This window comes from Poromitra crassiceps (assembly GCF_964638095.1).
Source record: "Poromitra crassiceps genome assembly, chromosome: 15".
Classification (NCBI taxonomy): Eukaryota; Metazoa; Chordata; class Actinopteri; order Beryciformes; family Melamphaidae; genus Poromitra; species Poromitra crassiceps.
Window position 1 is genome coordinate 1,768,976 of NC_139634.1, and position 25,904 is coordinate 1,794,879.

Here is a 25,904-nt window from a genome sequence, read left to right on the forward strand (position 1 = left end):
CTCCTGAGAGGCAGACGACCCGCGGACCAAATTTCACTTCCGTGATAGCACGCTCACTCTGTCCTCTCTCGACACTACTCTGATGATTTCTCGGTGGGCAGCTGCTTGCAAACACTATGTCGTCAGAAGGGGGAGAGTAACGTTAGTGTCAGTGATGTTTATGACGAAGAATCTGATATCGATAACCACGTTAGTATCGTTAATCCTCCCGATGCTGAGTGCCAGTTGATTCAGAGAACGAGAATGAGGTTAACGATGCTGACACACGCAGCACCTGTGCCAGGCGTGATCCTGATCGATTTCCGCCGTGTTGAACGTTTTCTGATAAAAAAGCGAGCTTTCATCGACAAACCCGGACAATTTTTATTGTGAAGATCTTACAGATACAGTAGTGACTGTTGACGTATAGGGCTTTCACACTGGCAGAGCTCCGTGCCGGTTCCGGTTCCCGAACCCAAATTTTAACCGGCCGGCACGTTCAGACTGAAAAAATTATTGGTTCGGAACTTGAAAAGTTGGTTCTCAGCGGAACCAAAAGATAGTTGGTTTTTCCTTGGGAACCGTGACATCATCAGTGGGCGTGTCTCATTCTAGGCTGTGAAAATGAGCAGGAAGGAGAAGGCAGTGACAACATGGAGAAAAATAATTTGCAGTGGTCTGCTGAGGAAACCAAATGCTTAGTGGCGATTTGGGCATCTACCGAATTTCAAGAAAAGCTATAAAGCAGTACAAGAAAGAACAAGTTGTATGCCGAACTTGCGGAAGAGATGGCCAAGGCTGGGTTCACTCGAACGCCAGACCAAATAATAAGAAAACTGAAGAAGGACTACCGAATAATGTCCTCCCACTTTGGTTCCGCTTAGTAAACTGGTGTACACGGGCTGCTTCGCCTGAAAGCACCAAGGTTCTGAGACTCCAGAACGGAACCAGAGCCAGAACCAGAACCGTGTCTGTATGAACGTGGTATGAGAGAGAGATAGAGAGAGGGAGGGAGAGAGAGAGACAGAGAGAGAGAGAGAGAGAGAGAGAAAGAGAGAGAGAGAGATAGAGAGAGGGAGGGAGAGAGAGAGACAGAGAGAGAGAGAGAGAGAGAGAGAAAGAGAGAGAGAGGGAGAGAGGGAGAGACAGAGAGAGAGAGAGAGAGAGAGAGAGAGAGAGAGAGAGAGAGAGGAGGAGAAGAGAGGAGAAAAAGAAACGTGAGTGAAACATGCAAGTGAGCTGCTGCATTGAGAGTAAGATGCAGCCAGAGATGTGCACAGACATTTTGGGGGCCAGGTGTATAAGTGAAAAGGGGGAACCCCTATCATAATTATTTATAAAAAATAAAGTTACATACAGTCAGGCATGGATTAACACTTGAAGTGCTCCCCTACTAATTTCCATGTAAAAAAATATTTGTACACAATTTAAAATCACACAATTTACCAGTGAAATACTGTAATTTATAGATTCATTATGCTATAAGTCATTTTTACTGATACTTAAATTAACCCAGTGGCACTCATATTCTGGTTTATTTTAGGAAAAACATTTTGGCTAGTGGAAATTCTAATTGGCTGATAACTTTAAAATCTAGCAGCAATATTGGCAGGTGGTCAAAAAAGTTAATTTCAAGCCCTGCAGGGAGAGCAGGTGGTGACATGGGAGTGAGTGAGAAAAGGACCAAATATTGATGGTTAAGACTGAATAATGACATCACTGGCTTCAAATGACCAAACATTTTAGCCGGTGACCGGATAAATCCCCCCCAAAATCTATAAATCCCCCCTATCTGAAGAACATTCCCCCCTATTTTGCAAAATGATTTTTTTTAGGTTTGAGATGCAGCAGACCTGTCGTGTGCTCACTGGCCCTCCAGTGGGACCTGCCCTTGGTACTGCGCGCCCTCAGAGAGCCTCCTTTTGAGCCGATAGACAAAATATTGCTCAAAATGTTCTCATTAAAAACAGCCCTCTTATTGGCTCTCACTTCAGCCAAAAGAGTGAGTGACTTGTGCGCTCTGTCAGTGGCACCATCGTGTCTGTCTATCAGAGCAGATGGAGGATCAGCCATCTTGTTCTCTGTCAGTGGCACCATCGTGTCTGTCTATCAGAGCAGATGGAGGATCAGCCATCTTGTTCTCTGTCAGTGGCTCCATCGTGTCTGTCTATCAGAGCAGATGGAGGATCAGCCATCTTGTTCTCTGTCAGTGGCACCGTCGTGTCTGTCTATCAGAGCAGATGGAGGATCAGCCATCTTGTTCTCTGTCAGTGGCACCATTGTGTCTGTCTATCAGAACAGATGGAGGATCAGCCACCATGTTCTCTGTCAGTGGCACCATTGTGTCTGTCTATCAGAACAGATGGAGGATCAGCCACCATGTTCTCTGTCAGTGGCACCATCGTGTCTGTCTATCAGAGCAGATGGAGGATCAGCCATCTTGTTCTCTGTCAGTGGCACCATTGTGTCTGTCTATCAGAACAGATGGAGGATCAGCCATCTTGTTCTCTGTCAGTGGCACCATTGTGTCTGTCTATCAGAACAGATGGAGGATCAGCCACCATGTTCTCTGTCAGTGGCACCGTCATGTCTGTCTATCAGAACAGATGGAGGATCAGCCATCTTGTTTTCTGTCAGTGGCACCATCGTGTCTGTCTATCAGAGCAGATGGAGGATCAGCCACCATGTTCTCTGTCAGTGGCACCATCGTGTCTGTCTATCAGAGCAGATGGAGGATCAGCCACCTTGTTGCCAAATCCCTCCTTTATCTCCAAGTCTCTAGATAGCTCTTTCAAATCAAGAACTATCTCCTTAGAGGCTTTCTGTCCTCCTCCTCACAGAGACCCCTCTGAGAAGGCGGCACACTGCCTGTGCCCAATACACGCTCTGACACAATATGTTTTACGCACGGCAAAAACCAGGTGGACACAACAGCTGTTTGTCCACTACAGAATCCAATCACCAGGGGGTGCCCTATCCACACAGCAGCTCTCCCATTGGTTTTGTGATGCTATGACAGAGTTCGATATGGCAACAGGAGCTGAGCCCCCACAGGGCATCAGGGCACATTCCACCAGAGCCATGGCCTCCTCCATGGCCCTGTTGAGGGTTATGTCTGTGGCAGACTTCTGTGCAGCGGCATCATGGGCCTCAGCTGGTCCCTTCATCCTCTTTTACCTGAGAGATGTCTCAGAGAGCTCTCTGACCCACTCAGTACTGGGAGCACGAGAAAGAAGGTAATACCTCTTTCTATGCTTCTACATGCACTAAATAGTGCAAAACCTAAACCAACAGGGGTCTTCTTCCTCTAAGAGGAACTTCCCCTGTCCCTCCTCCTTAAGGAAAGGTTATTAGGGCACAAAATGCTTGCCCTAGGTAACTTCTCCAGGAGACTATTTCTCTCCCTTGAATTACATTTCCTCTGGAGATAGAAATAACACACCTATATGCCCCAGGACTGAAAGGTTTCCTGTAGATTACTGTATTGACTGTACATTCTGTATTCATATGTCTTCAATGAGTTTTCCCCTTTGAAAACCACACCTGCTCCCCGGGCCTGGCCCGTGAGGATGCTAGGTGGTCCAAAGGGGGATACCCTGGTCACCCCAGCCTCTGAAAGGGGCGGAGCCAATATAATATTATCAAAGGTTTGAAAGTAAACCATAGTTTATAGATATTGGCACGGCCCTTTCAGATCTGGGCACACTGCTCCATAGAATAGTGAAGAAAAATGACTATTTTGGGAGCAGATCGATGTGCGCGCCCGCCTTATATACCCCACATGTGGCCCTCGGGGCGTGGCCATGGTTGGTGACAGCAAGTAGAAAAAATCTTCAGTCATCGCTGACGTGAGGGATTCCTATCTAATATGAAAGAAAGGGCTGCACCAATATCTATAAACTATGCTTTACTTTAAAACCTTTGTTCTGCTGCTGAATTGGACAAAGGGAGCAGCATTATGTATTATCTTGAACACCATATGGATATTGGAATACATGATTGTATTTTCAAAATGTCACATTTTATATCAGGAGGTTATATAGCAGTGGTGATATTGTCGTGGTTTTTTGTCAAATATTTCCAGGGCTTGTTTATGAAGAGACTCGAGTGGCTTTAGGGATGTCTTATGACCAACATGCATGGCATACAATAGGAGAAAAAAAAAAAATTGTGATCTTGGATGCCACAGTAGTGAGCGAGTTTCTGATTTGTCTGAAATTGGCTAGATTATATTTCAGTGTTTGGCTCATCTTCCCTATATGCTTTTTAAAGCACAGAGTGTGATCTAAAATAACGTATTTAAACTCATCAACATTTTGTATTGATGAACATATACACAAATGTGATGTTGTATGAATATGATGTACTGGATTCAGACGCCAGGAAGACTTGCTGGTGCCAGACATGAGTTAATGTGGATCCTTATAAATAAATAAATACATAAATAAATACATACATACATACATACATACATACAGTACATACATACATACATACATACATGCATACATATACACACATACACACATACATACATACAGTACTGTGACGGTCCCCTGTTTATTATTTATGTTTCACATTCCCACTGCACCTTCCCTTTGCTTTATGTAGTTTGTTTATATGCTTTGATTCTTATTGTCTTCTGTTTTGCTCTCAGGACTCTGGGAGGGCAGATTGGCTCGTCAGCTAATTGGAGTGCACCTGGGCCCGGTGCTCACTCCAGCTTTAAAACTCTGCCCTCCTGGCTGAGGCTGTTAGATTTGATTTCATTCCTTTCTTCTCCCCACCCTGCACTCACCTCAACATTTTGGTTTATCCATGCAACACCCTTCACACACTACACTCATCCACACATGCCTTACACTACTGACTTTACTGATTCTCACATGTCATGGTTTATTTAGTTTGGTTTTGTTTGGGTTTAGTAAATAAATATTATCTTTTGAAGTTACACCGACGTTTTCCTTGTCTTTTGTTATGCCTCATGGTTCCCCTAGGCCAGGGTCATAACAAAGTGGGGGCTCGTCTGCTTTTTGGCTCGCTTTTGCGGGGAAAAGGTTGGTGTTTTGCTCGGCATTCTGTTTGGTGCTGATTATGGGTGTTAATTGTGCGGGGTGGAGAGTTTTTCTTCCAGGTCTTGGTGTGTGCTGAGAATCAATGTTAAGGTAAGTGTTGCCTGGCTGGTTTATGAGTTTAATTGTTTGAGCATAGAAGTGTTTCCCTGGTAGGTGCGGTGCTTTACTCCCTCGGGGTTAAATAGGCCGTGGGTTTAGGCCGGGGGGTGGTTTAGTGTACGGTGAACGTGGTTGTAGCATGTGCGTCAGCATATGTCTCGGGGGCACATCCAAAGTTTGCAGCGAGTCGCCAATTATTGGTTGCTTTTCCTATTCTTTGGGCTGAGCTAGGTCTTTGCGGTGACCTTCAGTGCGTAAATACCCACCACAAGTAACTGTATGAAGACGGGTGGAGTTTAGTATTAGTTTTGGGGTTTAAATAGGCCATTAGAGGGGCACTTGTATGCTATGTTTGCCATAATTTTGGTTTGCCAGCTGGGTAATTACTTAATTAATTGCATTGATTGCACACACACCTCACCTGAGTGAGCATGGTGACTGTTGATGACTTTGTGGCTTCTCCCTCTGAGGAGTTGCTTGATGAGTGTACAAAGCAACAACTGATCAACATAGCTGGACATTATGAAATTGAAATTGATGATAAAGTTAAAAAAGTCAAAGCTAATTTGAAGGCTGCTTTGAAAACACATTTATTTGAGAAAAAACTTTTAGTTGAAACTTTCCCCATTGAAGCGTCTTCCCCTGGTGCACATGTGCCTTTACCCTTGGTTGCCACACCAGGGTTAACTTTTGATCAGCAGAAAGAGTTGCTTTTGATGCAAATGGAACAGACCAGAATGGACCATGAACATGATAAAATAAAGTTGGATTGCCAATACGGTATTGAAAAAATGCGTCAGCAGACTGAACAGGCCAAATTGGATGTGGAACAGACTAGACTTCAGCTGATTAGGGACGGCAAGCTTCCGGCTGGGGCGGATGAGTCGGGTAGGTCTGTTTCTGGGGGTTTTGATGTGTCTGGGAATCTTCGTCTGTTGCCAAAATTTTCTGAGCGTGACCCTGACTCGTTTTTTGCGCTGTTTGAGCGCGTGGCCGACGCGCGTAATTGGCCAGACTCTGCGCGCACACTGATGCTGCAGTGTGTTCTGACAGGCAAAGCGCAGGAGGTTTATTCTGCATTAAATGCTGTTGACAGTCAAAAATATTCTTGTGTAAAATCAGCGGTGCTAAAGTCATATGAGCTCGTCCCCGAGGCTTACCGGCAACGGTTTAGGTACTGGAAAAGGGGAGAAAAACAGAGTCATCTTGAGTTTGCACGTGATTTAACAACCCATTTCACTCGTTGGTGTTCCGCCTCGGGTGCTATAGATTTTGATGGGTTATGTGATTTGATGGTGCTGGAGCAATTTAAAAATTCTGTTCCTGCTCGTGTGGCAACCTATATTAGTGAGCAGAAAGCACAGAACGCGGCGGCTGCGGCGGCTCTTGCAGATGATTTCGTCTTGACGCACCGTAGCAGTTTTGGAGAGGCCAAGGCTGGCTATGGTAATAGCACGGCCAGTGAGTCTTTTGGTCGGTTTAATCAAACCTTTCCTATTGAAAGTAGAGGTAACAGTAATTTGCGTGAGCCAGAGAAGGTTTGTAATTACTGCCATAAACGGGGCCACTGGAAATCAGACTGTTATTTGCTAAATCCTAAACCTAAAAATGCAGCCTATAATTCTCATGCAAAAGGGGCTGGCGGGGGCGCTCCTGTTCGCCCGGTGTCAACTTGTGGAAGATCTGAGGCTCGCCCTTCTATGAGAGGAGGGGTGGTGCTGGAAGGATCCTCGGGCCAGGCTACATCTAGCCTGTTTCATAACAAGGACTCATCTTCTAGTGCGCTGGATTCGTACCGACCATTCATCATGAGGGGCTTTGTGTCTATGAGTGAAGGTGGGGTGGAAGTGCCAGTGAACATTTTGAGGGACACTGGGGCTTTTGATTCATTTATCCAGGCTGGAGTTCTGCCTTTAACAAAGGAGTCTGAGACAGGCAATGCTGTTCCTGTTCGGGGCATGGATATGAATGTCTTGCTCGTTCCATTGCATAAAGTAATCCTCAAATGTGACTTGTTCCAGGGGGAAGCAATGCTTGCCGTGCGCCCGGCACTGCCTATTCCAGGAGTGACAGTGATCCTGGGTAATGACCTGGTTGGTGCTCGTGTGTGGGCGAGTGTGCCACCGCCTGCAGTGGTGACGTCCGTTCCCCTGGTGACCTTGGAACCTGATGAGAATGAGCGTCACTTTCCAGAGGTTTTTACGGCTTGCGCAGTGACGCGCGCAATGGCGGCGTTGAAGGCGAAATCAGCGTGCCAGTCACTTAAAGGCAAACCCTCTGAAAAATTCTCATTACCTCTTTCTGATTTCCCTTTGTCAATAACACGTTTGGAACTTGTTGCAGAGCAGCAAGCTGACCTCTCCCTGAAAGAGCTGGTGGATCTGATACGGCCGGAGGATGAGGTGCTTGACAGTGCTCGTGGCTATTTCCTGCAGGACTCACTGTTGGTGAGAAAATGGGTGCAGCATAGTGGACGGTTTGTGGGGGAACCTGTGTTTCAAATAGTGCTGCCAGTTAAATTGCGCCAGTCAGTGTTGCAAGTGGCTCATAATGAGTCTGGGCACTCCGGTGTGAGGAAAACGTATGACCGGCTTCTAAGACATTTCTTTTGGCCTCGTATGAAGAAAGAAGTCTCTGCGTTTGTTAAAACGTGTCATACATGTCAGCTGACTGACAAGCCTAACCAGGTCCTGAAACCAGTACCACTGTGTCCCATTCCTGCCATTAGCCAGCCATTTGAGCACTTGATAATAGACTGTGTGGGCCCTTTGCCACCCTCAAAGTCTGGGGCAGTTTATTTGTTAACTGTCATGTGCCAGACTACTCGCTATCCTGCTGCGTACCATTACTACTCGGTCCATTGTGCGTGCGCTCTCTCAATTTATTTCCATATTTGGTATTCCAAAAGTCATTCAGTCTGATCAGGGTTCAAACTTCTCTTCCCATATGTTCTCTCAGGTGTTGAAGCAGCTGCGTGTCCGGCACAGCCAGAGCTCAGCATACCATGCCCAGAGCCAGGGGGCATTAGAGCGCTTCCACCAAACCTTGAAATCTGTTCTGTGTGCATACTGCACGGAGATGGGTAAAGACTGGGAAGAGGGTTTGCCTTGGTTGATGCTTGCTGCGAGAGAGGTAACGCAGGAGAGCACAGGGTTTAGCCCGAACGAACTGGTTTTTGGACATACAGTAAGGGGGCCTTTAGCTGCACTGTCCGGTGATTGGATAGAGGCACGGCCTCCTAGAAATTTGATTGACTACGTTAATGGCTTTCGACATAAGCTTTACACAGCTGGATTAATGGCTAAAGAGAAGCTGGCGTCAGTTCAGGACAAAATGAAACTTGTGTATGATCGTAGTGCTGAGCGCCGCATTTTTAGTCCTGGAGACCAAGTGCTTGCCCTGCTTCCAATTGTCACTTCACCGTTTCAAGCAAAGTTCTCTGGTCCACACACTGTGTTAAAGAAAGTCTCGGAGCAAAATTATATCATTTCGACGCCTCAACGTAGGAAAGCAACACAACTGTGCCATGTTAATTTGCTTAAGCCTTACTACGCACGCACCTCTGAGTCGTCTGTCTTGTGTGTGCAGCCAGGTGTTGGTCTGGCCCATGCAGTTTGCATGGCTGTTCCTGTGTTTCCTTCCAACATGGAATGTGACGAAGATGGGCTGGGTACACCTGATCAAGCTTTGGTACACGGGCGTTTAAAAAATTCTGAATCACTTTCTTGCCTGGATACACTGTTGGACCACTTGTCTGAGTCGTGCCGGGGAGAACTTTCTCATTTGATTTGTGATTTCCCATGCTTGTTTGGGGATACACCTAGCCAGACTCATCTAATTGAACACGATATTGACATTGGCGATGCTAAGCCAATTAGGCAGAGATTCTACCGTGTCAATGCAGACAAACGTAAACACTTGGATGCAGAGGTGAATTATATGCTGGCGAATGGGATTGCAGAGCCATGTGCATCCAGCTGGTCTTCACCTTGTTTGTTGGTTCCCAAGTCGGACGGTACATTACGTTTCTGTTCTGACTTTCGTAAAGTGAATAACATCACTAAACCTGATTCTTTTCCACTTCCCAGGATGGAGGACTGCATCGACCAAGTGGGCTCCGCAAAGTTTGTGAGCAAATTCGATCTTTTGAAGGGATATTGGCAGGTTCCCTTGTCAGAGCGTGCACGTGAGATAGCCGCTTTCATAACTCCAAATGGTCTTTACTCTTACAACGTGATGCCTTTTGGACTTAGAAATGCACCTGCTACATTTCAGCGTCTTATGAACCGTATTGTTGGTGACTTGCCAGGGTGTGCAGTTTATTTGGACGATGTCGTCGTCTATTCTGACACCTGGGAAATTCATCTGGAACGCATCCGTGAACTGTTCATCCGTTTGGGGGAGGCGAGGCTCACGATCAACCTTGCGAAGTGTGAGTTTGCAAGGGCGACCGTGACCTACCTCGGCCGGGTGGTTGGGCAAGGCCAAGTGTGTCCGGTCAGTGCCAAAGTTCAGGCAGTTGAACAATATCCGGTTCCAACTGTTAAGAAGGAGCTGATGCGCTTTCTCGGCCTCGTGGGATACTATAGAAGCTTCTGTCGAAACTTTGCAACTGTTGTGGTGACACTCACCGACCTACTCAAGGCAAATGCCAAATTCATTTGGACGTCCGACTGTCAAAAAGCCTTTGAGCAGGCTAAAGTGCTCCTCTGTACTGCTCCAGTTTTGGCTGCCCCACGTTTTGATAGGCCATTTCAACTGTACACTGATGCCAGTCATGTGGGTGCAGGGGCCGTGCTCATGCAGGAGGACAATCTGGGAATCCACAGACCTGTTAGCTTCTACTCCAAGAAGTTTAACTGTTACCAGTTGAATTATTCTGTCATTGAAAAAGAAGCATTAGCATTGATTTTGGCTTTAAAACATTTTGATGTTTATGTTGGCGGTAGTACTCCTGTTACTGTCTATACTGACCACAATCCTCTGACTTTCCTCAACTCTCTGCAGTGTCCAAACCAGCGACTGGTTAGGTGGTCGCTCTTCCTGCAGTCGTACACTTTGGATATTCGTCATATAAAGGGGACCGAGAACGTGGTGGCGGACGCGCTGTCCCGGGCTCCCCAGGACTAAACCTGGGAGTGATTCTTCTTGTGGCTCTCCCTCTTGTCTCTTTGTTCCATTCCTTAGATGCTTCCTAGGTACCGGTTGCTGGTCTGGAGGCTTGTGACAAGGGAGGTTGGCCATGAGAGCGGTTCTGTGTTTTGGTCCTTGGTAATGTAGATATTCGTATATTCATTGTGGGTTTAACTTGGTGCCGTGGTTCCTTTTGGGACCCCGTTCTTATGGGGGGGGGTGTGACGGTCCCCTGTTTATTATTTATGTTTCACATTCCCACTGCACCTTCCCTTTGCTTTATGTAGTTTGTTTATATGCTTTGATTCTTATAGACCAAATCACCGTGACGTCACCATGTAAACAAATTTACTTCCGGGTACCACTTGGGGAAGGCGGCAGGTTTAAATGTGCGTGTTGTCAAATAAATGCTGTCAAACCCTCTCGTTGTTTTCGGCCGACTACTTTCAATTTAAATGGTTAAACGGTTGGTAAACATGCTTGTCCGACGTATCTAGCCTTTCTTCTGTGTTTGTTTTATGTAGTGTTAGCTAGCTAATAACGTTTGTTAGTCTGTCAAACTCGCTGTTTTTTTGCAGACTCGTAACCTCGCGTCACCAGGCTCTTCTCGGCGAGAGCAGAGTCGTTAACGTTACAGACAGAGCTACCGACGCCACGTTAATTTAATTTAGCGTCAAGTCTGGTCCAACAGGTAAATAAGCTAGTCTGGTCTCCACTAACGTTAGTGAAAGTGTTGTTATGAATGATATTAAACAACAACACAACACGAACGAACCATTTTTGTCTTCTTTGTCTGTTTTTGTCTTCAACATGTCAGTTTGTGCCGTTCACCGCCATTATAATGTGTGGACCCAGGGGTACCCGGAAGTAAATGTAAACATCCCGGTGATTTGGTCTATTGTCTTCTGTTTTGCTCTCAGGACTCTGGGAGGGCAGATTGGCTCGTCAGCTAATTGGAGTGCACCTGGGCCCGGTGCTCACTCCAGCTTTAAAACTCTGCCCTCCTGGCTGAGGCTGTTAGATTTGATTTCATTCCTTTCTTCTCCCCACCCTGCACTCACCTCAACATTTTGGTTTATCCATGCAACACCCTTCACACACTACACTCATCCACACATGCCTTACACTACTGACTTTACTGATTCTCACATGTCATGGTTTATTTAGTTTGGTTTTGTTTGGGTTTAGTAAATAAATATTATCTTTTGAAGTTACACCGACGTTTTCCTTGTCTTTTGTTATGCCTCATGGTTCCCCTAGGCCAGGGTCATAACAGTACATACATACATAAATACATACATACATACACACACAGATAAATACATAAATAAATAAATAAATAAAGGACTAACCGAGCCTTCCTGCAGTTCCTCACAGCTGGGATCAGTCTCCGCCGTCCCTCATCTGATGTGTTGTAGGCCCTCAGGTCCAACACATCTAGAACCTCCTCTGACATCTGCAGCATGTAGGCCAGAGCTGAGCAGTGGATCTCAGAGAGTTCCTTCTCTGATCTGAGCTCTGACTTCATGAACTGTTGGATCTCCTGATGTACTGACTGGTCATTCATCTCCATCAAACAGTGGAAGATGTTGATGCTTCTGTCAGGAGAGCATTTATCAGTGGCCATCTTCTTCAGGTTGCTGATGGCTCTTTGGATGCTTTCTGGTCTGCTGTCTGTCTGACCCAGCAGGTCTCCTAAGAGACTCTGGCTGGACTCCAGTGAGAGGCCATGAAGGAAGCGGACAAAGAGGTCCAAGTGGCCATTTTTACTCTGCAGGGCTTTGGCCATGGCTTCCTCCAAGAAGACATGCAGGGATTGATCACATTGACCCCAGCCTTTTCCCAGGAATGTCTTCAGTACATTCTCAGCCCTGTTTGTGTAGCAGTGGAACATGTAGACTGCAGCGAGAAACTCCTGAATGCTCAGATGAACAAAGCAGTAGACTGTCTTCTTTAAGAGCACACACTCTCTTTTGAAGATCTCTGTGCACACTCCTGAGAACACTGATGCCTCTCTGACATCAAGACCACACTTCTCCAGGTCTTCTTGGTAGAACATGAGGTTGCCTGTCTCCAGATGTTCAAATGCCAGTCTCCCCAGCTTCAGAAGAGCTTCCCTGTCAGTCTTCGTCAGCTCCTGTTGACTCCTCTCACGTCTCTCATTATACTTCTGCTTCTTCCTCTCTGTCTGAACCAGCAGGAAGTATGAGTACATCTCAGTCAGGGTCTTGGGTAGCTCTCCTCTCTGGTCTGTAGTCAACATGTGCTCCAGAACTGTAGCAGTGATGAAGCAGAAGACTGGGATGTGGCACATGATGTGGAGGCTCCTGGATGCTTTGATGTGGGAGATGATTCTGCTGGCCTGCTCCTTATCACTGGATCTCCTCTTGAAGTACTCCTCCTTCTGGTCATCAGTGAACCCTTGTACCTCTGTTACCCTGTGGACACATGTAGGAGGGATCTGATTGGCTGCTGCAGGTCTGGAAGTTATCCAGAGGAGAGCCAAGGGAAGCAGATTCCCCTTGATGAGGTTTGTCAACAGCACATTTACTGATGATGTCTGTGTGACGACAGACACAACCTCTGTGTTCTGGAAATCCATTGAAAGTCTGCTTTCATCCAGGCCGTCAAAGATGAACACAACTTTACAGACAGAGAGCTGCTCTGCTGTGACCGTCTGTAATGTTGGATGGAAAACACGGAGCAGCGTGAGAAGACTGTACGGCTCATCTTTGATCAAGTTCAGCTCCCTGAACGAAAGCGGAATCACAAGACTTACATCTTGATTTTCCAAACCCTCTGCCCAGTCCAGAGTGAACTTCTGCACTGAGAAGGTTTTTCCAATGCCAGCAATGCCCTGCGTCAGAACTACTCTGATTTTTCTCTCTTTTTCTCCCTTTTCTTCCTCTTGGCCAGGTAACCTTTGTTTGTTTTCTTTCCCTTTCTTCTCTTTGTCAGGTAAGGGTTTAAAGATGTCGTGGCACTTGATCGGAGCTTCATGGGTCTCCTCCATCTTGGATGCTGTCTCCTGTTTGAGTGGAGCATCATGGAGGGTCTTCATCTTGGACACTGTCTCCAGCTGCCACACCTCATGTTGGGTATTAACGTCTTCACTTTGTCCCACTGTGATGTAGAGCAGAGTGTAGATCATGTTGAAGGAGGTTCCAGTTCCTGCTTCAGCGGTTCCTGCTTCAGTTCCTTCTGTCACAAATCCACATCTCTTTATCAGAATGATCTTATGCTCATCTAAAACCACCTGCAGAGCACCGTCCACTGGAAGACATGAAGGAGTAAATAAGGGTTACTCAAATACTGTATAGTATCTGGTATTAATTTTATGTGGGTGTGTGTGTAGGTGTGTGTGTGTGTGTGTGTGGGGGGGGGGGGGCTCGTGCGTGCGTGTTTATATATATACACACACACACATAGCCTACACACACACACACACAGTATGTATATATGTTGGATGAGAAATAAACATGTGTCTGTAGCAACACAAGAAGTCCTGGTTGTAGAAATGGGGACAACAGTAGATACACTCCAAGTCTTACTTTGTACGATGCTGGTTTGACTGGATGTCTGCAGTCCAGGTCTTCGTCTGTCATCACTCGTCTTCCTCTCTCTGTGGAGATGAAGGCAATTCATTATGACAGATCAGAAACGTTTATAAAGGTAGTAAAACAACTAAAAAAGGTTTTAACTATCTTTTGTTGCTAGCAAGCAGAGTATGGAATTAATGGAAAGTATCAGTTGTGGTGACATCTAGTGGACATAAATCACAAGTACAGGTTTGGGCAAGGAGGGCCACAGTCACATGGCCTGCAAAGGACTATGGGATATGGGTTGAGGTATTGCCACGTTCTGACTTAGTGATTCAGTCTATCTCGTGACCTGAGAGCGACTGTGAGCAGTGATGGAATATGTAGAGTACCAGGAAATAAGCGGCTCCAGCTACTTGCTGGGCCAAAAGAGAAGCGTCTTGTCTCTCTGTTCCTGCGTCTCTTCACAGAAAGACATGTAGCATCTTTGTTGTTAACTTGATGACACAAACATAAACCTGTCAAGTGCAGTCGATCACTGAGTACACAGATCATAGTGTGAACACTACATTACTGGTGGGCGGGATGAGACAATTTGATTGACACATGATGGACGTGCTATTGATTAACAGTAGTGTTAAAAGCAGCATCAAATTAAACAGGGTAGTGAAGCAGTATTTAATGAAAAGAAGCAGCGATGTTTGGAAACACATTAAACTGAAATGCTGAAATTCCTTTTGAAAAAATAAATGTTGGTAAATATCGGTTATCGTATCGGTCACAATTTTCATATTGATGCATCCCTAACTGGGTTGTTCAGCACACTCTACTCAGAGGCCTAATCACAGTATTTCTGCTATACAGTTGTAGCTGTGAGCCAGTGTTGAAAAAGTGTGAAAAATCTAGCAGATAATGAGTAAGTATTGGACTTTTCTAATTTGGCTTCAAAACACAGTTTTTTATGGTGTAATTTTCTTAATGACTTTTTGTGGTTATGTAACAAACACTTTCCCCACGAGCTGGTGCATCAACTCCGCAATAGAGAACCAAAGTCACGGTCACTTCCAGTTTAGGCAAACGAACAGATTTCATCTCCCACTAAATGCTTAGAAAAATCCGATATGATAAGATTGTTGTTTTATTACAGAAAGTGTATTTAACACATGACCAAAATAGTCATACATTCTGTTATTGTGTTACTTATGGATAGAAGTATAGTGAAAATAGCTTATTGACGTTTTTTGATGGGGACCCCTGGAACCGCCTCAGAGACCCCACTTTGAGAACCACTGAACTAAGCAACAGTGAAGGGAACCAATTCTACAGAACATGTTCCTTGACACACAGTTCTGAGCTGCACCTCTCTGTCCAGTACAAGTCTAAAATCAACAAAATGATAAAAACTGCTATGAAGATCATAGGGCAGAGGGACTTCCCCCCCCTCCAGACCATTTTCGATAAGAAAGCAGTGAATCTGGCTCTTAAAATTTTGGACGACCCCACCCACATTCTACATCTTGATTATGAGCTACTACCTTCCGGAAGGCGCTTCAGAGCCTGTAGCTTTAAGAGTAACCGCTACAAGCGCTCCTTCCTCCCAACATCTATAGCCTTATTAAATAAACTGCCTGTCCTCCCACTAGGGGTAGAGCTCTGTCCTCTGTGAGGTCAGAGCCCGGCTACCCAGGAACCCTCCATTAAGAGCCTGACGACCCAGGAAACCTCTGGATTAACGTTCCTGGTCGCGAGAGGACAGGGCTCGGTGATTCTGGAACCCTCCTTAAAGAGCCGGATGATCCGAGAAATCTCTGATGGTGTTTGGTGTGGCAAACATGGTAGCTCACTTTGAGCTCGGCTGTCCCTGCAGCCTGTCTGGTCATGTGATATTTATCTTGCCTTAGTTAGTTTTATATTCATTTTATTTCATTTTATTCATTTTATTTCATTTTATCATTTTATTTTTTTTACCCTTTACTGTGGTTTTAATTGTTTTTAGTTTAAGTAACCATGGTTTTATGATGGTTTTGGTTTGAAATGCGGTTTTGGAATTGTGCAATACTTGAAGTGCAATATTGAATACTGAAGTGCAATACGTGGTTAGGTAGAGTTGTTAACTCGTAGCCCAGGCTGCATCATGTCTGACTATGTTGTCCTCTTGTTTACGCTCTGTTTGTCTTCAGCTGTACTGTACTGTCTGTTACATTTGTCATTGCTCTATTGCTGCTGTACAGATGCCTAAGACAAATTTCCCTATGGGACAATAAAGTTAAACTCAAAACTCAAACTCAATTAACCTTCAGGCTCCCAGCGTGTACCACCTCTATGTAGCATATACTGTTGACCTGCTATCTTAGCCTGAATTCACCAGTCCCCCCTAAGTGTATATATATACTGTTGACCTGCTATCTTAGCCTAAATTCACCAGTCCCCCCTAAGTGTATAGTGTTGACCTGCTATCTTAGCCTAAATTCACCAGTCCCCCCTAAGTGTATATATATACTGTTGACCTGCTATCTTAGCCTAAATTCACCAGTCCCCCCTAAGTGTATATATATACTGTTGACCTGCTATCTTAGCCTAAATTCACCAGTCCCCCCTAAGTGTATAGTGTTGACCTGCTATCTTAGCCTAAATTCACCAGTCCCCCCTAAGTGTATATATATACTGTTGACCTGCTATCTTAGCCTAAATTCACCAGTCCCCCCTAAGTGTATATATATACTGTTGACCTGCTATCTTAGCCTAAATTCACCAGTCCCCCCTAAGTGTATATATATACTGTTGACCTGCTATCTTAGCCTAAATTCACCAGTCCCCCCTAAGTGTATAGTGTTGACCTGCTATCTTAGCCTAAATTCACCAGTCCCCCCTAAGTTTATATATATACTGTTGACCTGCTATCTTAGCCTAGATTCACCAGTCCCCCCTAAGTGTATATATATACTGTTGACCTGCTATCTTAGCCTAAATTCACCAGTCCCCCCTAAGTGTATATATATACTGTTGACCTGCTATCTTAGCCTAAATTCACCAGTCCCCCCTAAGTGTATAGTGTTGACCTGCTATCTTAGCCTAAATTCACCAGTCCCCCCATATATATACTGTTGACCTGCTATCTTAGCCTAAATTCACCAGTCCCCCCCTAAGTGTATATATATACTGTTGACCTGCTATCTTAGCCTAAATTCACCAGTCCCCCCTAAGTGTATATATATACTGTTGAGCTGCTCTCTTAGCCTTAATTCACCAGTCCCCCCTAAGTGTATATATATATACTGTTGACCTGCTATCTTAGCCTAAATTCACCAGTCCCCCCTAAGTGTATATATATACTGTTGACCTGCTATCTTAGCCTAAATTCACCAGTCCCCCCTAAGTGTATATATATATACTGTTGACCTGCTATCTTAGCCTAAATTCACCAGTCCCCCCTAAGTGTATACTGTTGACCTGCTATCTTAGCCTAAATTCACCAGTCCCCCCTAAGTGTATATATATACTGTTGACCTGCTATCTTAGCCTAAATTCACCAGTCCCCCCTAAGTGTATATATATATACTGTTGACCTAGATCCTCCATGCACCGAAGGGCCAATACTGTGGCGTAGCACTAGCTCTATTGCAGCGGATTGGGTTCTCTTTTACCCCTCCCGCGGGCAACGTTGCAGATAGAGTAGTAAGGCTGATCCGTAGCGGCTTCTGGGACGTGAGTCTGGGTCTTAATTGGCCTCGGCTGGGTCTACTGGGCGAGGGTGTATGATGTTGACAGACCCGAAACACCTTACGACCCCAGATAACATCACTGATGACACGTCCTAGCGCATGCGGCAGTAGTGTATTTGAGAATGTAGAATCCTGGCTTGCCTCTGGCCAGTGACACTTAGGAAAGACTAGGTGACAACCAAGTATAGTTTGGTGACGAGCTGGAGAGACAGTTGACGGCCGGAGAGACGGCAACCCGGTACGGGATGGGATTAGCACCCCATCTTGGCTCTCTCGTGAGGGAGAAATCCACAAACGCTACGGATTAGCCTCCTGAAAATCTGCGCAAGATCGGCGCGGCCTGGGGTCCTCCAGGCTAGAGCGAGGTGCTCGACGCAGGCAAATGACGTGCAGCGCACAGGCCCTCTTGAGGCGTCCTTGAGGCATCCCTTCAGCCTCTGGATTGCCTTTGACATGAGGGGGGTCTGGTGAGACGAAGGAGGAGCACGGCCGGGAGAAACCCACAGAGCCTAGATCCTCCATGCACCGAAGGGCCAATACTGTGGCGTAGCACTAGCTCTATTGCAGCGGATTGGGTTCTCTTTTACCCCTCCCGCGGGCAACGTTGCAGATAGAGTAGTAAGGCTGATCCGTAGCGGCTTCTGGGACGTGAGTCGGGGTCTTAATTGGCCTCGGCTGGGTCTACTGGGCGAGGGTGTATGATGTTGACAGACCCGAAACACCTTACGACCCCAGATAACATCACTGATGACACGTCCTAGCGCATGCGGCAGTAGTGTATTTGAGAATGAATGACCTGCTATCTTAGCCTAAATTCACCAGTCCCCCCTAAGTGTATATATATACTGTTGACCTGCTATCTTAGCCTAAATTCACCAGTCCCCCCTAAGTGTATATATATACTGTTGACCTGCTATCTTAGCCTAAATTCACCAGTCCCCCCATATATATACTGTTGACCTGCTATCTTAGCCTAAATTCACCAGTCCCCCCATATATATACTGTTGACCTGCTATCTTAGCCTAAATTCACCAGTCTCCCCTAAGTGTATATATATACTGTTGACCTGCTATCTTAGCCTAAATTCACCAGTCCCCCCTAAGTATATATATATATATACTGTTGACCTGCTATCTTAGCCTAAATTCACCAGTCCCCCCTAAGTGTATATATATACTGTTGACCTGATATCTTAGCCTAAATTCACCAGTCCCCCCTAAGTGTATAGTGTTGACCTGCTATCTTAGCCTAAATTCACCAGTCCCCCCTAAGTGTATATATATACTGTTGACCTGCTATCTTAGCCTAAATTCACCAGTCTCCCCTAAGTGTATATATATACTGTTGACCTGCTATCTTAGCCTAAATTCACCAGTCCCCCCTAAGTATATATATATATATACTGTTGACCTGCTATCTTAGCCTAAATTCACCAGTCCCCCCTAAGTATATATATATATATACTGTTGACCTGCTATCTTAGCCTAAATTCACCAGTCCCCCCTAAGTGTATATATATACTGTTGACCTGCTATCTTAGCCTAAATTCACCAGTCCCCCCTAAGTGTATATATATACTGTTGACCTGCTATCTTAGCCTAAATTCACCAGTCCCCCCATATATATACTGTTGACCTGCTATCTTAGCCTAAATTCACCAGTCCCCCCATATATATACTGTTGACCTGCTATCTTAGCCTAAATTCACCAGTCTCCCCTAAGTGTATACTGTTGACCTGCTATCTTAGCCTAAATTCACCAGTCCCCCCTAAGTATATATATATATATACTGTTGACCTGCTATCTTAGCCTAAATTCACCAGTCCCCCCTAAGTGTATATATATACTGTTGACCTGCTATCTTAGCCTAAATTCACCAGTGCCCCCTAAGTGTATATATATACTGTTGACCTGCTATCTTAGCCTAAATTCACCAGTCCCCCCTAAGTGTATATATATACTGTTGACCTGCTATCTTAGCCTAAATTCACCAGTGCCCCCTAAGTGTATATATATACTGTTGACCTGCTATATTAGCCTAAATTCACCAGTCCCCCCTAAGTGTATATATATACTGTTGACCTGCTATCTTAGCCTAAATTCACCAGTGCCCCCTAAGTGTATATATATACTGTTGACCTGCTATCTTAGCCTAAATTCACCAGTCCCCCCTAAGTGTATATATATACTGTTGACCTGCTATCTTAGCCTAAATTCACCAGTCTCCCCTAAGTGTAGTGGACAGAACTTATTGCTGTTGTTTTTGCTGGGGACCCCCTGGAACCTCCCCAGGGACCCCTGACCCAACAGTGAAGGGAACTAATTCTATGACAGAACAGAACATGTTCCTTCATCATCATTACTGTAGTCTTCTCAGGTAGACTGACAGTATAACAGTCCTCTTACTTTGTGTCTGAAGGTCCAGGTTCATTACTGAAGTCTATAAAATCAGCTTTAGACGAGTCACTCTTCATAGACAGACAGCTGGGTACTGGAGACTCTGCTCTCTGCCTGTAGGACTGACCTCTGAAACAGACATGTGTTATACACATCATTAGACATGTGTTAATGTGACGGCTGCACCAAATCAGCACACATCGTGTCAAATTAATCTTCAGATTCCAAGCATTCAGATGTGTACAACTTACGTTTTCCCACATGCATACCGGAAAATTACCTGTAAGTCAATATCGGACATTTCCCTGAATTTCCCTTCACACCTTAGCGCTCGCATGTGGGAATCTTGTCGTCAAATAGCCGGTATGTTGGGGGGCGGGGGGAGGGGGGAGCTTATTTGGGGGGTCGGCAAAACTTGCCACACAATAAAATCACACTCGTTTGACTCAAGAGCAGCGTCAAGCCAGCGTAATAAACACAGCCGATTTTCCCCCTCCCCTCTGCTCGAGAGAGGGGAGCAGCCACACAGGACAGACACAGCGAGAATGGCAGAGGCTTGCAAGCTGCCCAGCCCAACGCTTGTATGTATGTAGAGAAAGCAAATGCATGAAGCGAAATGTGGAAGTAGTTTGCTTTGATGTGCGCGAATGATTAGATGATGCACGCTGGAAGTGAACGTTAAGCAACGTGTGTACACCTCGCCCACATGAGAGAAGGACCGGTGTCGCGGAAAATGACTGGATCCGTTTCTCACTTGTATCCGCTATAGCGCATACCGCTCTTCTGACTGGCTCGAAACTGGTGAAATCTCCGCGATGACGGGGTCGCGCTTATACCGGCACGACTACTTCCCCACATGCAGGCATTAGACCACGTTCCGGTCATTTTGCGGTACAAAGCGCATGTGGGAAAAGGGCTTTATATGTGGCATATACTGTTGACCTGCTATCTTAGCCTAAACTCACCAGTCTCCCCTAAAAAAGATTTAAAAATAGTGTCTGGTAGGGAGGGGTGGAATAGAAGAGGTTAAAGCAGTGGTCCCCAACCACCGGGCCGTGGACCGGTACCGGGCCGCAACGCCAAATTTATTTTTTTTCTCTTTTTTTTCTTCTTATAAACATAGGCTATAATATTATAGGCTGTGTGTGGTAGTTGAAACATAGTTTCAAGTTGACGTTTATTTATGTTTGTAGTTTAAACAAAAACATAAATACTGTAGGCTACATACAGTACAACACTAAAGGCTGTTATTTACCCTTTGTCGCCACCTGGTGAGTAAATATATATCTAACTAAAACCATTCAAATTGACAACCAGTCCGCAACTTTCTTTTCCATGTATCTACCGGTCCTTATAGTCCATGGGCCAGACCAGATATCGGTACCATATGGGTGGGCAAAACTTTACCTATACTAAATTGTTTATAGGGTCAATATAAGTAAATTAATATATGATAGCCTTTCCACAGGAGTAGCTTTTCATATTTATTGGACATTTTCTTATTTTCCCCTATTTAGTCCATGGGCCAAACATAAAAATTGCACATATCGGTACCACTCAAGTGGACAAATTCTAATCATGATTTTTGAACAGGTATATATCCATAGATGATATTTTAGTATGATAGCCTTTGCAGAAAGGCAGCTTTGTCACAGTTATCGGCTCATGAAGTTAGCAAACCCCTACAATAAATTCGATTCTAGGTGCTGATCCATAACCTATTTTAGGCTCAGGACCTTTAACCATGTTCTATGAGAACATGTTTGACAACATTTGAAAGGGTAGCTTCTTAGCTTTCATTTGAGCTCAGTTGTGAGTCTGTCTGACAAATAAAGAGCTCACATGGGCTCTTCAAAGTGTCAGTGACATTCATTTTTCCACAGTGTTCGCCTAAATTATAGTCTTTATTTCAGCACTGTGGCATCTAGGAACATCACAGACACAAACAACAAACACTGGAATACTCATATAGGACTATAAGGATTCAGAAAAGGTATAATGAACCCATACTATCCCATCGTGAGGGGTGAATTTTGCCCTTTGAATTTGGTAGAAGAATGCCTTCTCGAGGGAAATGGGCCAGAACCCAAAATGATAGATATCGGTACCATCCGGGTGGAGAAATTCTACTTGTGATGTTTTTAAATTCCTATGACCATGGTAGCTTATTAGTGCTTAACCACCCCTCTCAAATTATGGACTTATGGGAATTATGGGAAATCATCTTTCTTTCATTATATCCTCTCCCTGGGGTGTCTGGACTACTAACTGTTAATATTACATGTCTAGATATAGGCATGCTATCCTATGATACTATACATACCATACCATACTATACTATACTAGATAGATATATATGCTATACTTAATTGTCTACTAAATTGGCACATTTCCCAGTCAAAAAGAGGGTAAATTGGCACGCTTTTCAGTCAGAAATTGTTTTATTTGTGTTACGGTATATGTACAGCTACATTCAAAATGTTTCCAGTCTTTCAACACAATATTAGGACAATCTACCCTTCCTGAGACCATGTCATCCACGAGGGCAACACCATCATCGTCATTCACATCTGAGTCTGTGCAGCAAGCTCTTCTTCACTGTGTTGGTTGGCACATGTTTGTAGTTTGCACAGGTTTGTGCATTTCAGACCGTTATTGAGACATGTGCACTCTGGTGGTTTGCACGACCTCACACACTTGCAGGAGAGCAACTGCAAGATGGCACCTGGTGCTGGGGAACCGTGCATCCACTGGATTTCAAGCTGCCCCTCATCATCTGTGGTCCACCTATGGTCCTTAAAGTACAGTCCATTGTTGATATCATGGGAAACTCCTTTGTGAATCCACTCAGTCCAGATGAATATGAGTTTGTCAGCTTGTCAACTGCAACTGTTGCCCCGCCAGATGTAGCCAACCTGCATGATTCCAGCCACAACATCCAGCAGTGGAGGAAACTGCTCTACAGCGCTGCCAGCAAAGTCAGTCTGATCAAATTCTTGTTTGAGGAATGGAAAGGACCCAAACACAGATAGAAACTACAAGACAAGGCTTTATATGTTACCTGTGAAGTAGTCTGCTTCAAAATCAACAAGAACCATTGGGAGGAGGTAACACAGCTCAAATCTTCTCAGGAAGAAGCTGACACCTGCATGCTAATGCATGCTCTCCATGTAGCAGAGTCTGGCTTCAAGGCAATGATCATCATGGCAGACACAGATGTCCTGCTACTGACTCTGGGTTGGAGCAAGGACATGCCATGCCCAATGTACCAAAAATGTGGAACACAGAACATGACAATGTTCCAGGACATCACCAAACTATGCAAATCACGCGGCGATAGTATTGCTGGCGCCTTGATTGGCATGCACACGTTCACTGGCTGCAACACTGTCAGCGTATTTGCAAGACACGGAAAAGTGGGCACCCTGAACAGACAGGACATATCAAGAAGCCTTCCTTGAGCTCGGCCGTGCTTGGGATGTCTCTAATGAGCTCTTCAAGAAGCTGCTGGAAATCATGTGCCACATGTATTATGTATATGTACTAGGGCTGGGTCGGTTTGAAAATTTTAAAACCGGTTCGATATTGCCGTCTAAACCGGATCGAACCGGTATACCGATTTTTTTTGTAATTAATTTTTTTTTTTTTTAAGCAGGGCTCCCGAGTGTGGCCCATAACTGTCTGTAGTGCAACTTCAGTCCACCTGATAGCGATAATACACCTCTAAGCTGGTATTGTCAACCAGCAATGATACTGAATAAAAAGAAGCAGGACACCTGTGTAACAAACACACCCTGTATTTATTTCTCATAACTATTCAGCTTAACTTTTCTTCAAACATCAACATAATAAACAAAATAAGACTTTTGCATACTACTGCAACTTGAGAAGAGGCTAATACGAACAATAGTGCAATCAGAATGGACTGGCAAAAAAAAAACATTTTTTTTAATTTTTTTTAAGGTTTTTTCGGTTCGCACGTGATCAAACCGGTTTGGGCTCGTACACCAAACCGAACCGGTAAAACCGGAAATCGACCCATGCCTAATATGTACCCGCTACACACATTACAGATGTCAACCTCCTCTGATACCAACTTTTCTGCACCAGACGTGGGGAGGTCGAGTCCAGCCAGCTTCCACCATTTGAGGATTGGCTATTAATGCATTCCATTCATGCAAAAGATCAGACTGCAATCTCTAGACGGTCTCTTCAAACCCAGCCATCTGTACCAAGCCCCAAGGACCATGGGTGGACCACAGACGATGAGGGGCAGCTTGAAATCCAGTGGATGTGCGGTTCCCCAGCACCAGACCGTTTTGCAGTTGCTCTCCTGCAAGTGTGTGAGGTTGTGCAAACCACAGGTCTCAATAATGGTCTGAAGTGCACAAACCTGTGCAAACTACAAAAATGTGCCAACCAGCACACTCAGATGTGAATGACGATGATGGTGTTGCCCTCGTGGGTGGCATGGTGTCTCAGGAAGGGTAGATTGTCCTAATATTGTCCTGAAAGACTGGAAACATTTTGAATGTGGCTGTTCATATAATGTAACACAAATAAAATTATTTTTGACTGAGAAACGTGTCAATTTACTCTGTTTTTGACTGAGAAATGTGCCACTTTAGTAGACAAGCATAGTATATCTAGTATAGTATAGTATAGTATAGTATGTACAATATCATAGGATAGTTTGCCTATATCTATGTAATATTAACAGTAGTCCAGACACACCCTAGGCAACGGATAATGAAAGAAAGATGATTTCCAGGGAGGGCACTTTCCTAGTTTTGAACGACAGCAGTCCATAATTTAAGAGGGGATAAGCACTAATAAGCTACCAGTCATCAAGGTCTATCATATAAAAACATAATCTAGGGATGTACGGTATATGAATTAAAAAAAATCACAAGTAAGATTTGCCCACCTGGCTGGTACCGATTTGTTAAATTTAGGGCTCTGGCTCATTTCCCTTGAGAAGTCATTCTTCTACCTTAAGGGCCACATTCACCCCTCACGATGGGAGAGTATGGGCACATGATACCTTTTCTGAATCCTTATAGTCCTGTGAGTATTCCAGTGTTTGTTGTTTGTATCTCTGATGTTCCTAGATGCCACAGTGCTGAAATAAAACTATAGTTTAGACGAAAATTGTGGAAAAACGAATGTCACTGACAGTTTGAGGAGCTCCTGTGACCTCTGTATTTGTCAGAGAGACACACAACTGAGCTTAAATGAAAGCTAGGAAGCTCCCCTTTAAAATTCTATCAAATATATTCTCATCAAACATGAGTAAAGGTCCTAAAAAGAGCCTAGAATAGGATATGCATAAGCACCTAGAATCCAAATTATTGTAGGGGCTGGCTAACTTCATGAGCTGATAACCGTGAGAAAGCTACCATTCTGGAAAGGCTATCATACTAAAACATCATCTATGGATATATACATGTTCAAAAATCATGATTAGAATTTGCCCACTTGAGTGGTACCGATATGTGAAATTTTGGTGTTTGGCCCATGGACTATTAGCACACAAAAGGTTGGGAACCCCTGGGTTAAAGGACTCAAGAATATATGATTCTATTGTTTTCTTCAGAGTCTATTTATATGTTGAATAACTAAGAGAAGTAGTGTAAAAGCATGTGCAAATAACTTAGGCCCGTTTTAGCTGGGGACCCCCTGGACCCCCCCCAGGGACCCCTGACCCCACTTTGAGAACCACTGAACTAGGCAACAGTGAACTAATTCTACATGACAGAACAGAACATGTTCCTTCATCATCGTTACTGTAGTCTTCTCAGGTAGGCTGAGAGCATAACAGTCCTCTTACTTTGTGTCTGAAGGTCCAGGTTCATTACTGAAGTCTGGAGGTCCATGTCTGGACCAGTCACTCTTCATAGACAGACAGCTGGGTACTGGAGACTCTGCTCTCTGCCTGTGGTACTGACCTCTGAAACAG

The 25,904-nt window shown here is 44.7% G+C and overlaps 1 protein-coding gene across 3 annotated transcripts in view; it reads right to left on the minus strand.

The window, feature by feature from the left end:
• Nucleotides 1-25,904, minus strand: part of LOC310790414 (NACHT, LRR and PYD domains-containing protein 12-like) — a 75,159-nt gene that overhangs the window by 27,938 nt on the left and 21,317 nt on the right. The window contains exons 5-8 of one of the 3 annotated variants that reach the window (XM_083652099.1): nt 25,776-25,895; nt 19,955-20,074; nt 13,838-13,908; nt 11,639-13,559 (exon numbers count right to left, since the gene is read on the minus strand). In XM_083652099.1, coding sequence (XP_083508225.1) covers nt 11,639-13,559; nt 13,838-13,908; nt 19,955-20,074; nt 25,776-25,895 — 2,232 coding nt within the window. The remainder of the gene's footprint in view (nt 1-11,638; nt 13,560-13,837; nt 13,909-19,954; nt 20,075-25,775; nt 25,896-25,904) is intronic. The other 2 variants (XM_083652100.1, XM_083652101.1) reach the window with 2 other exon arrangements.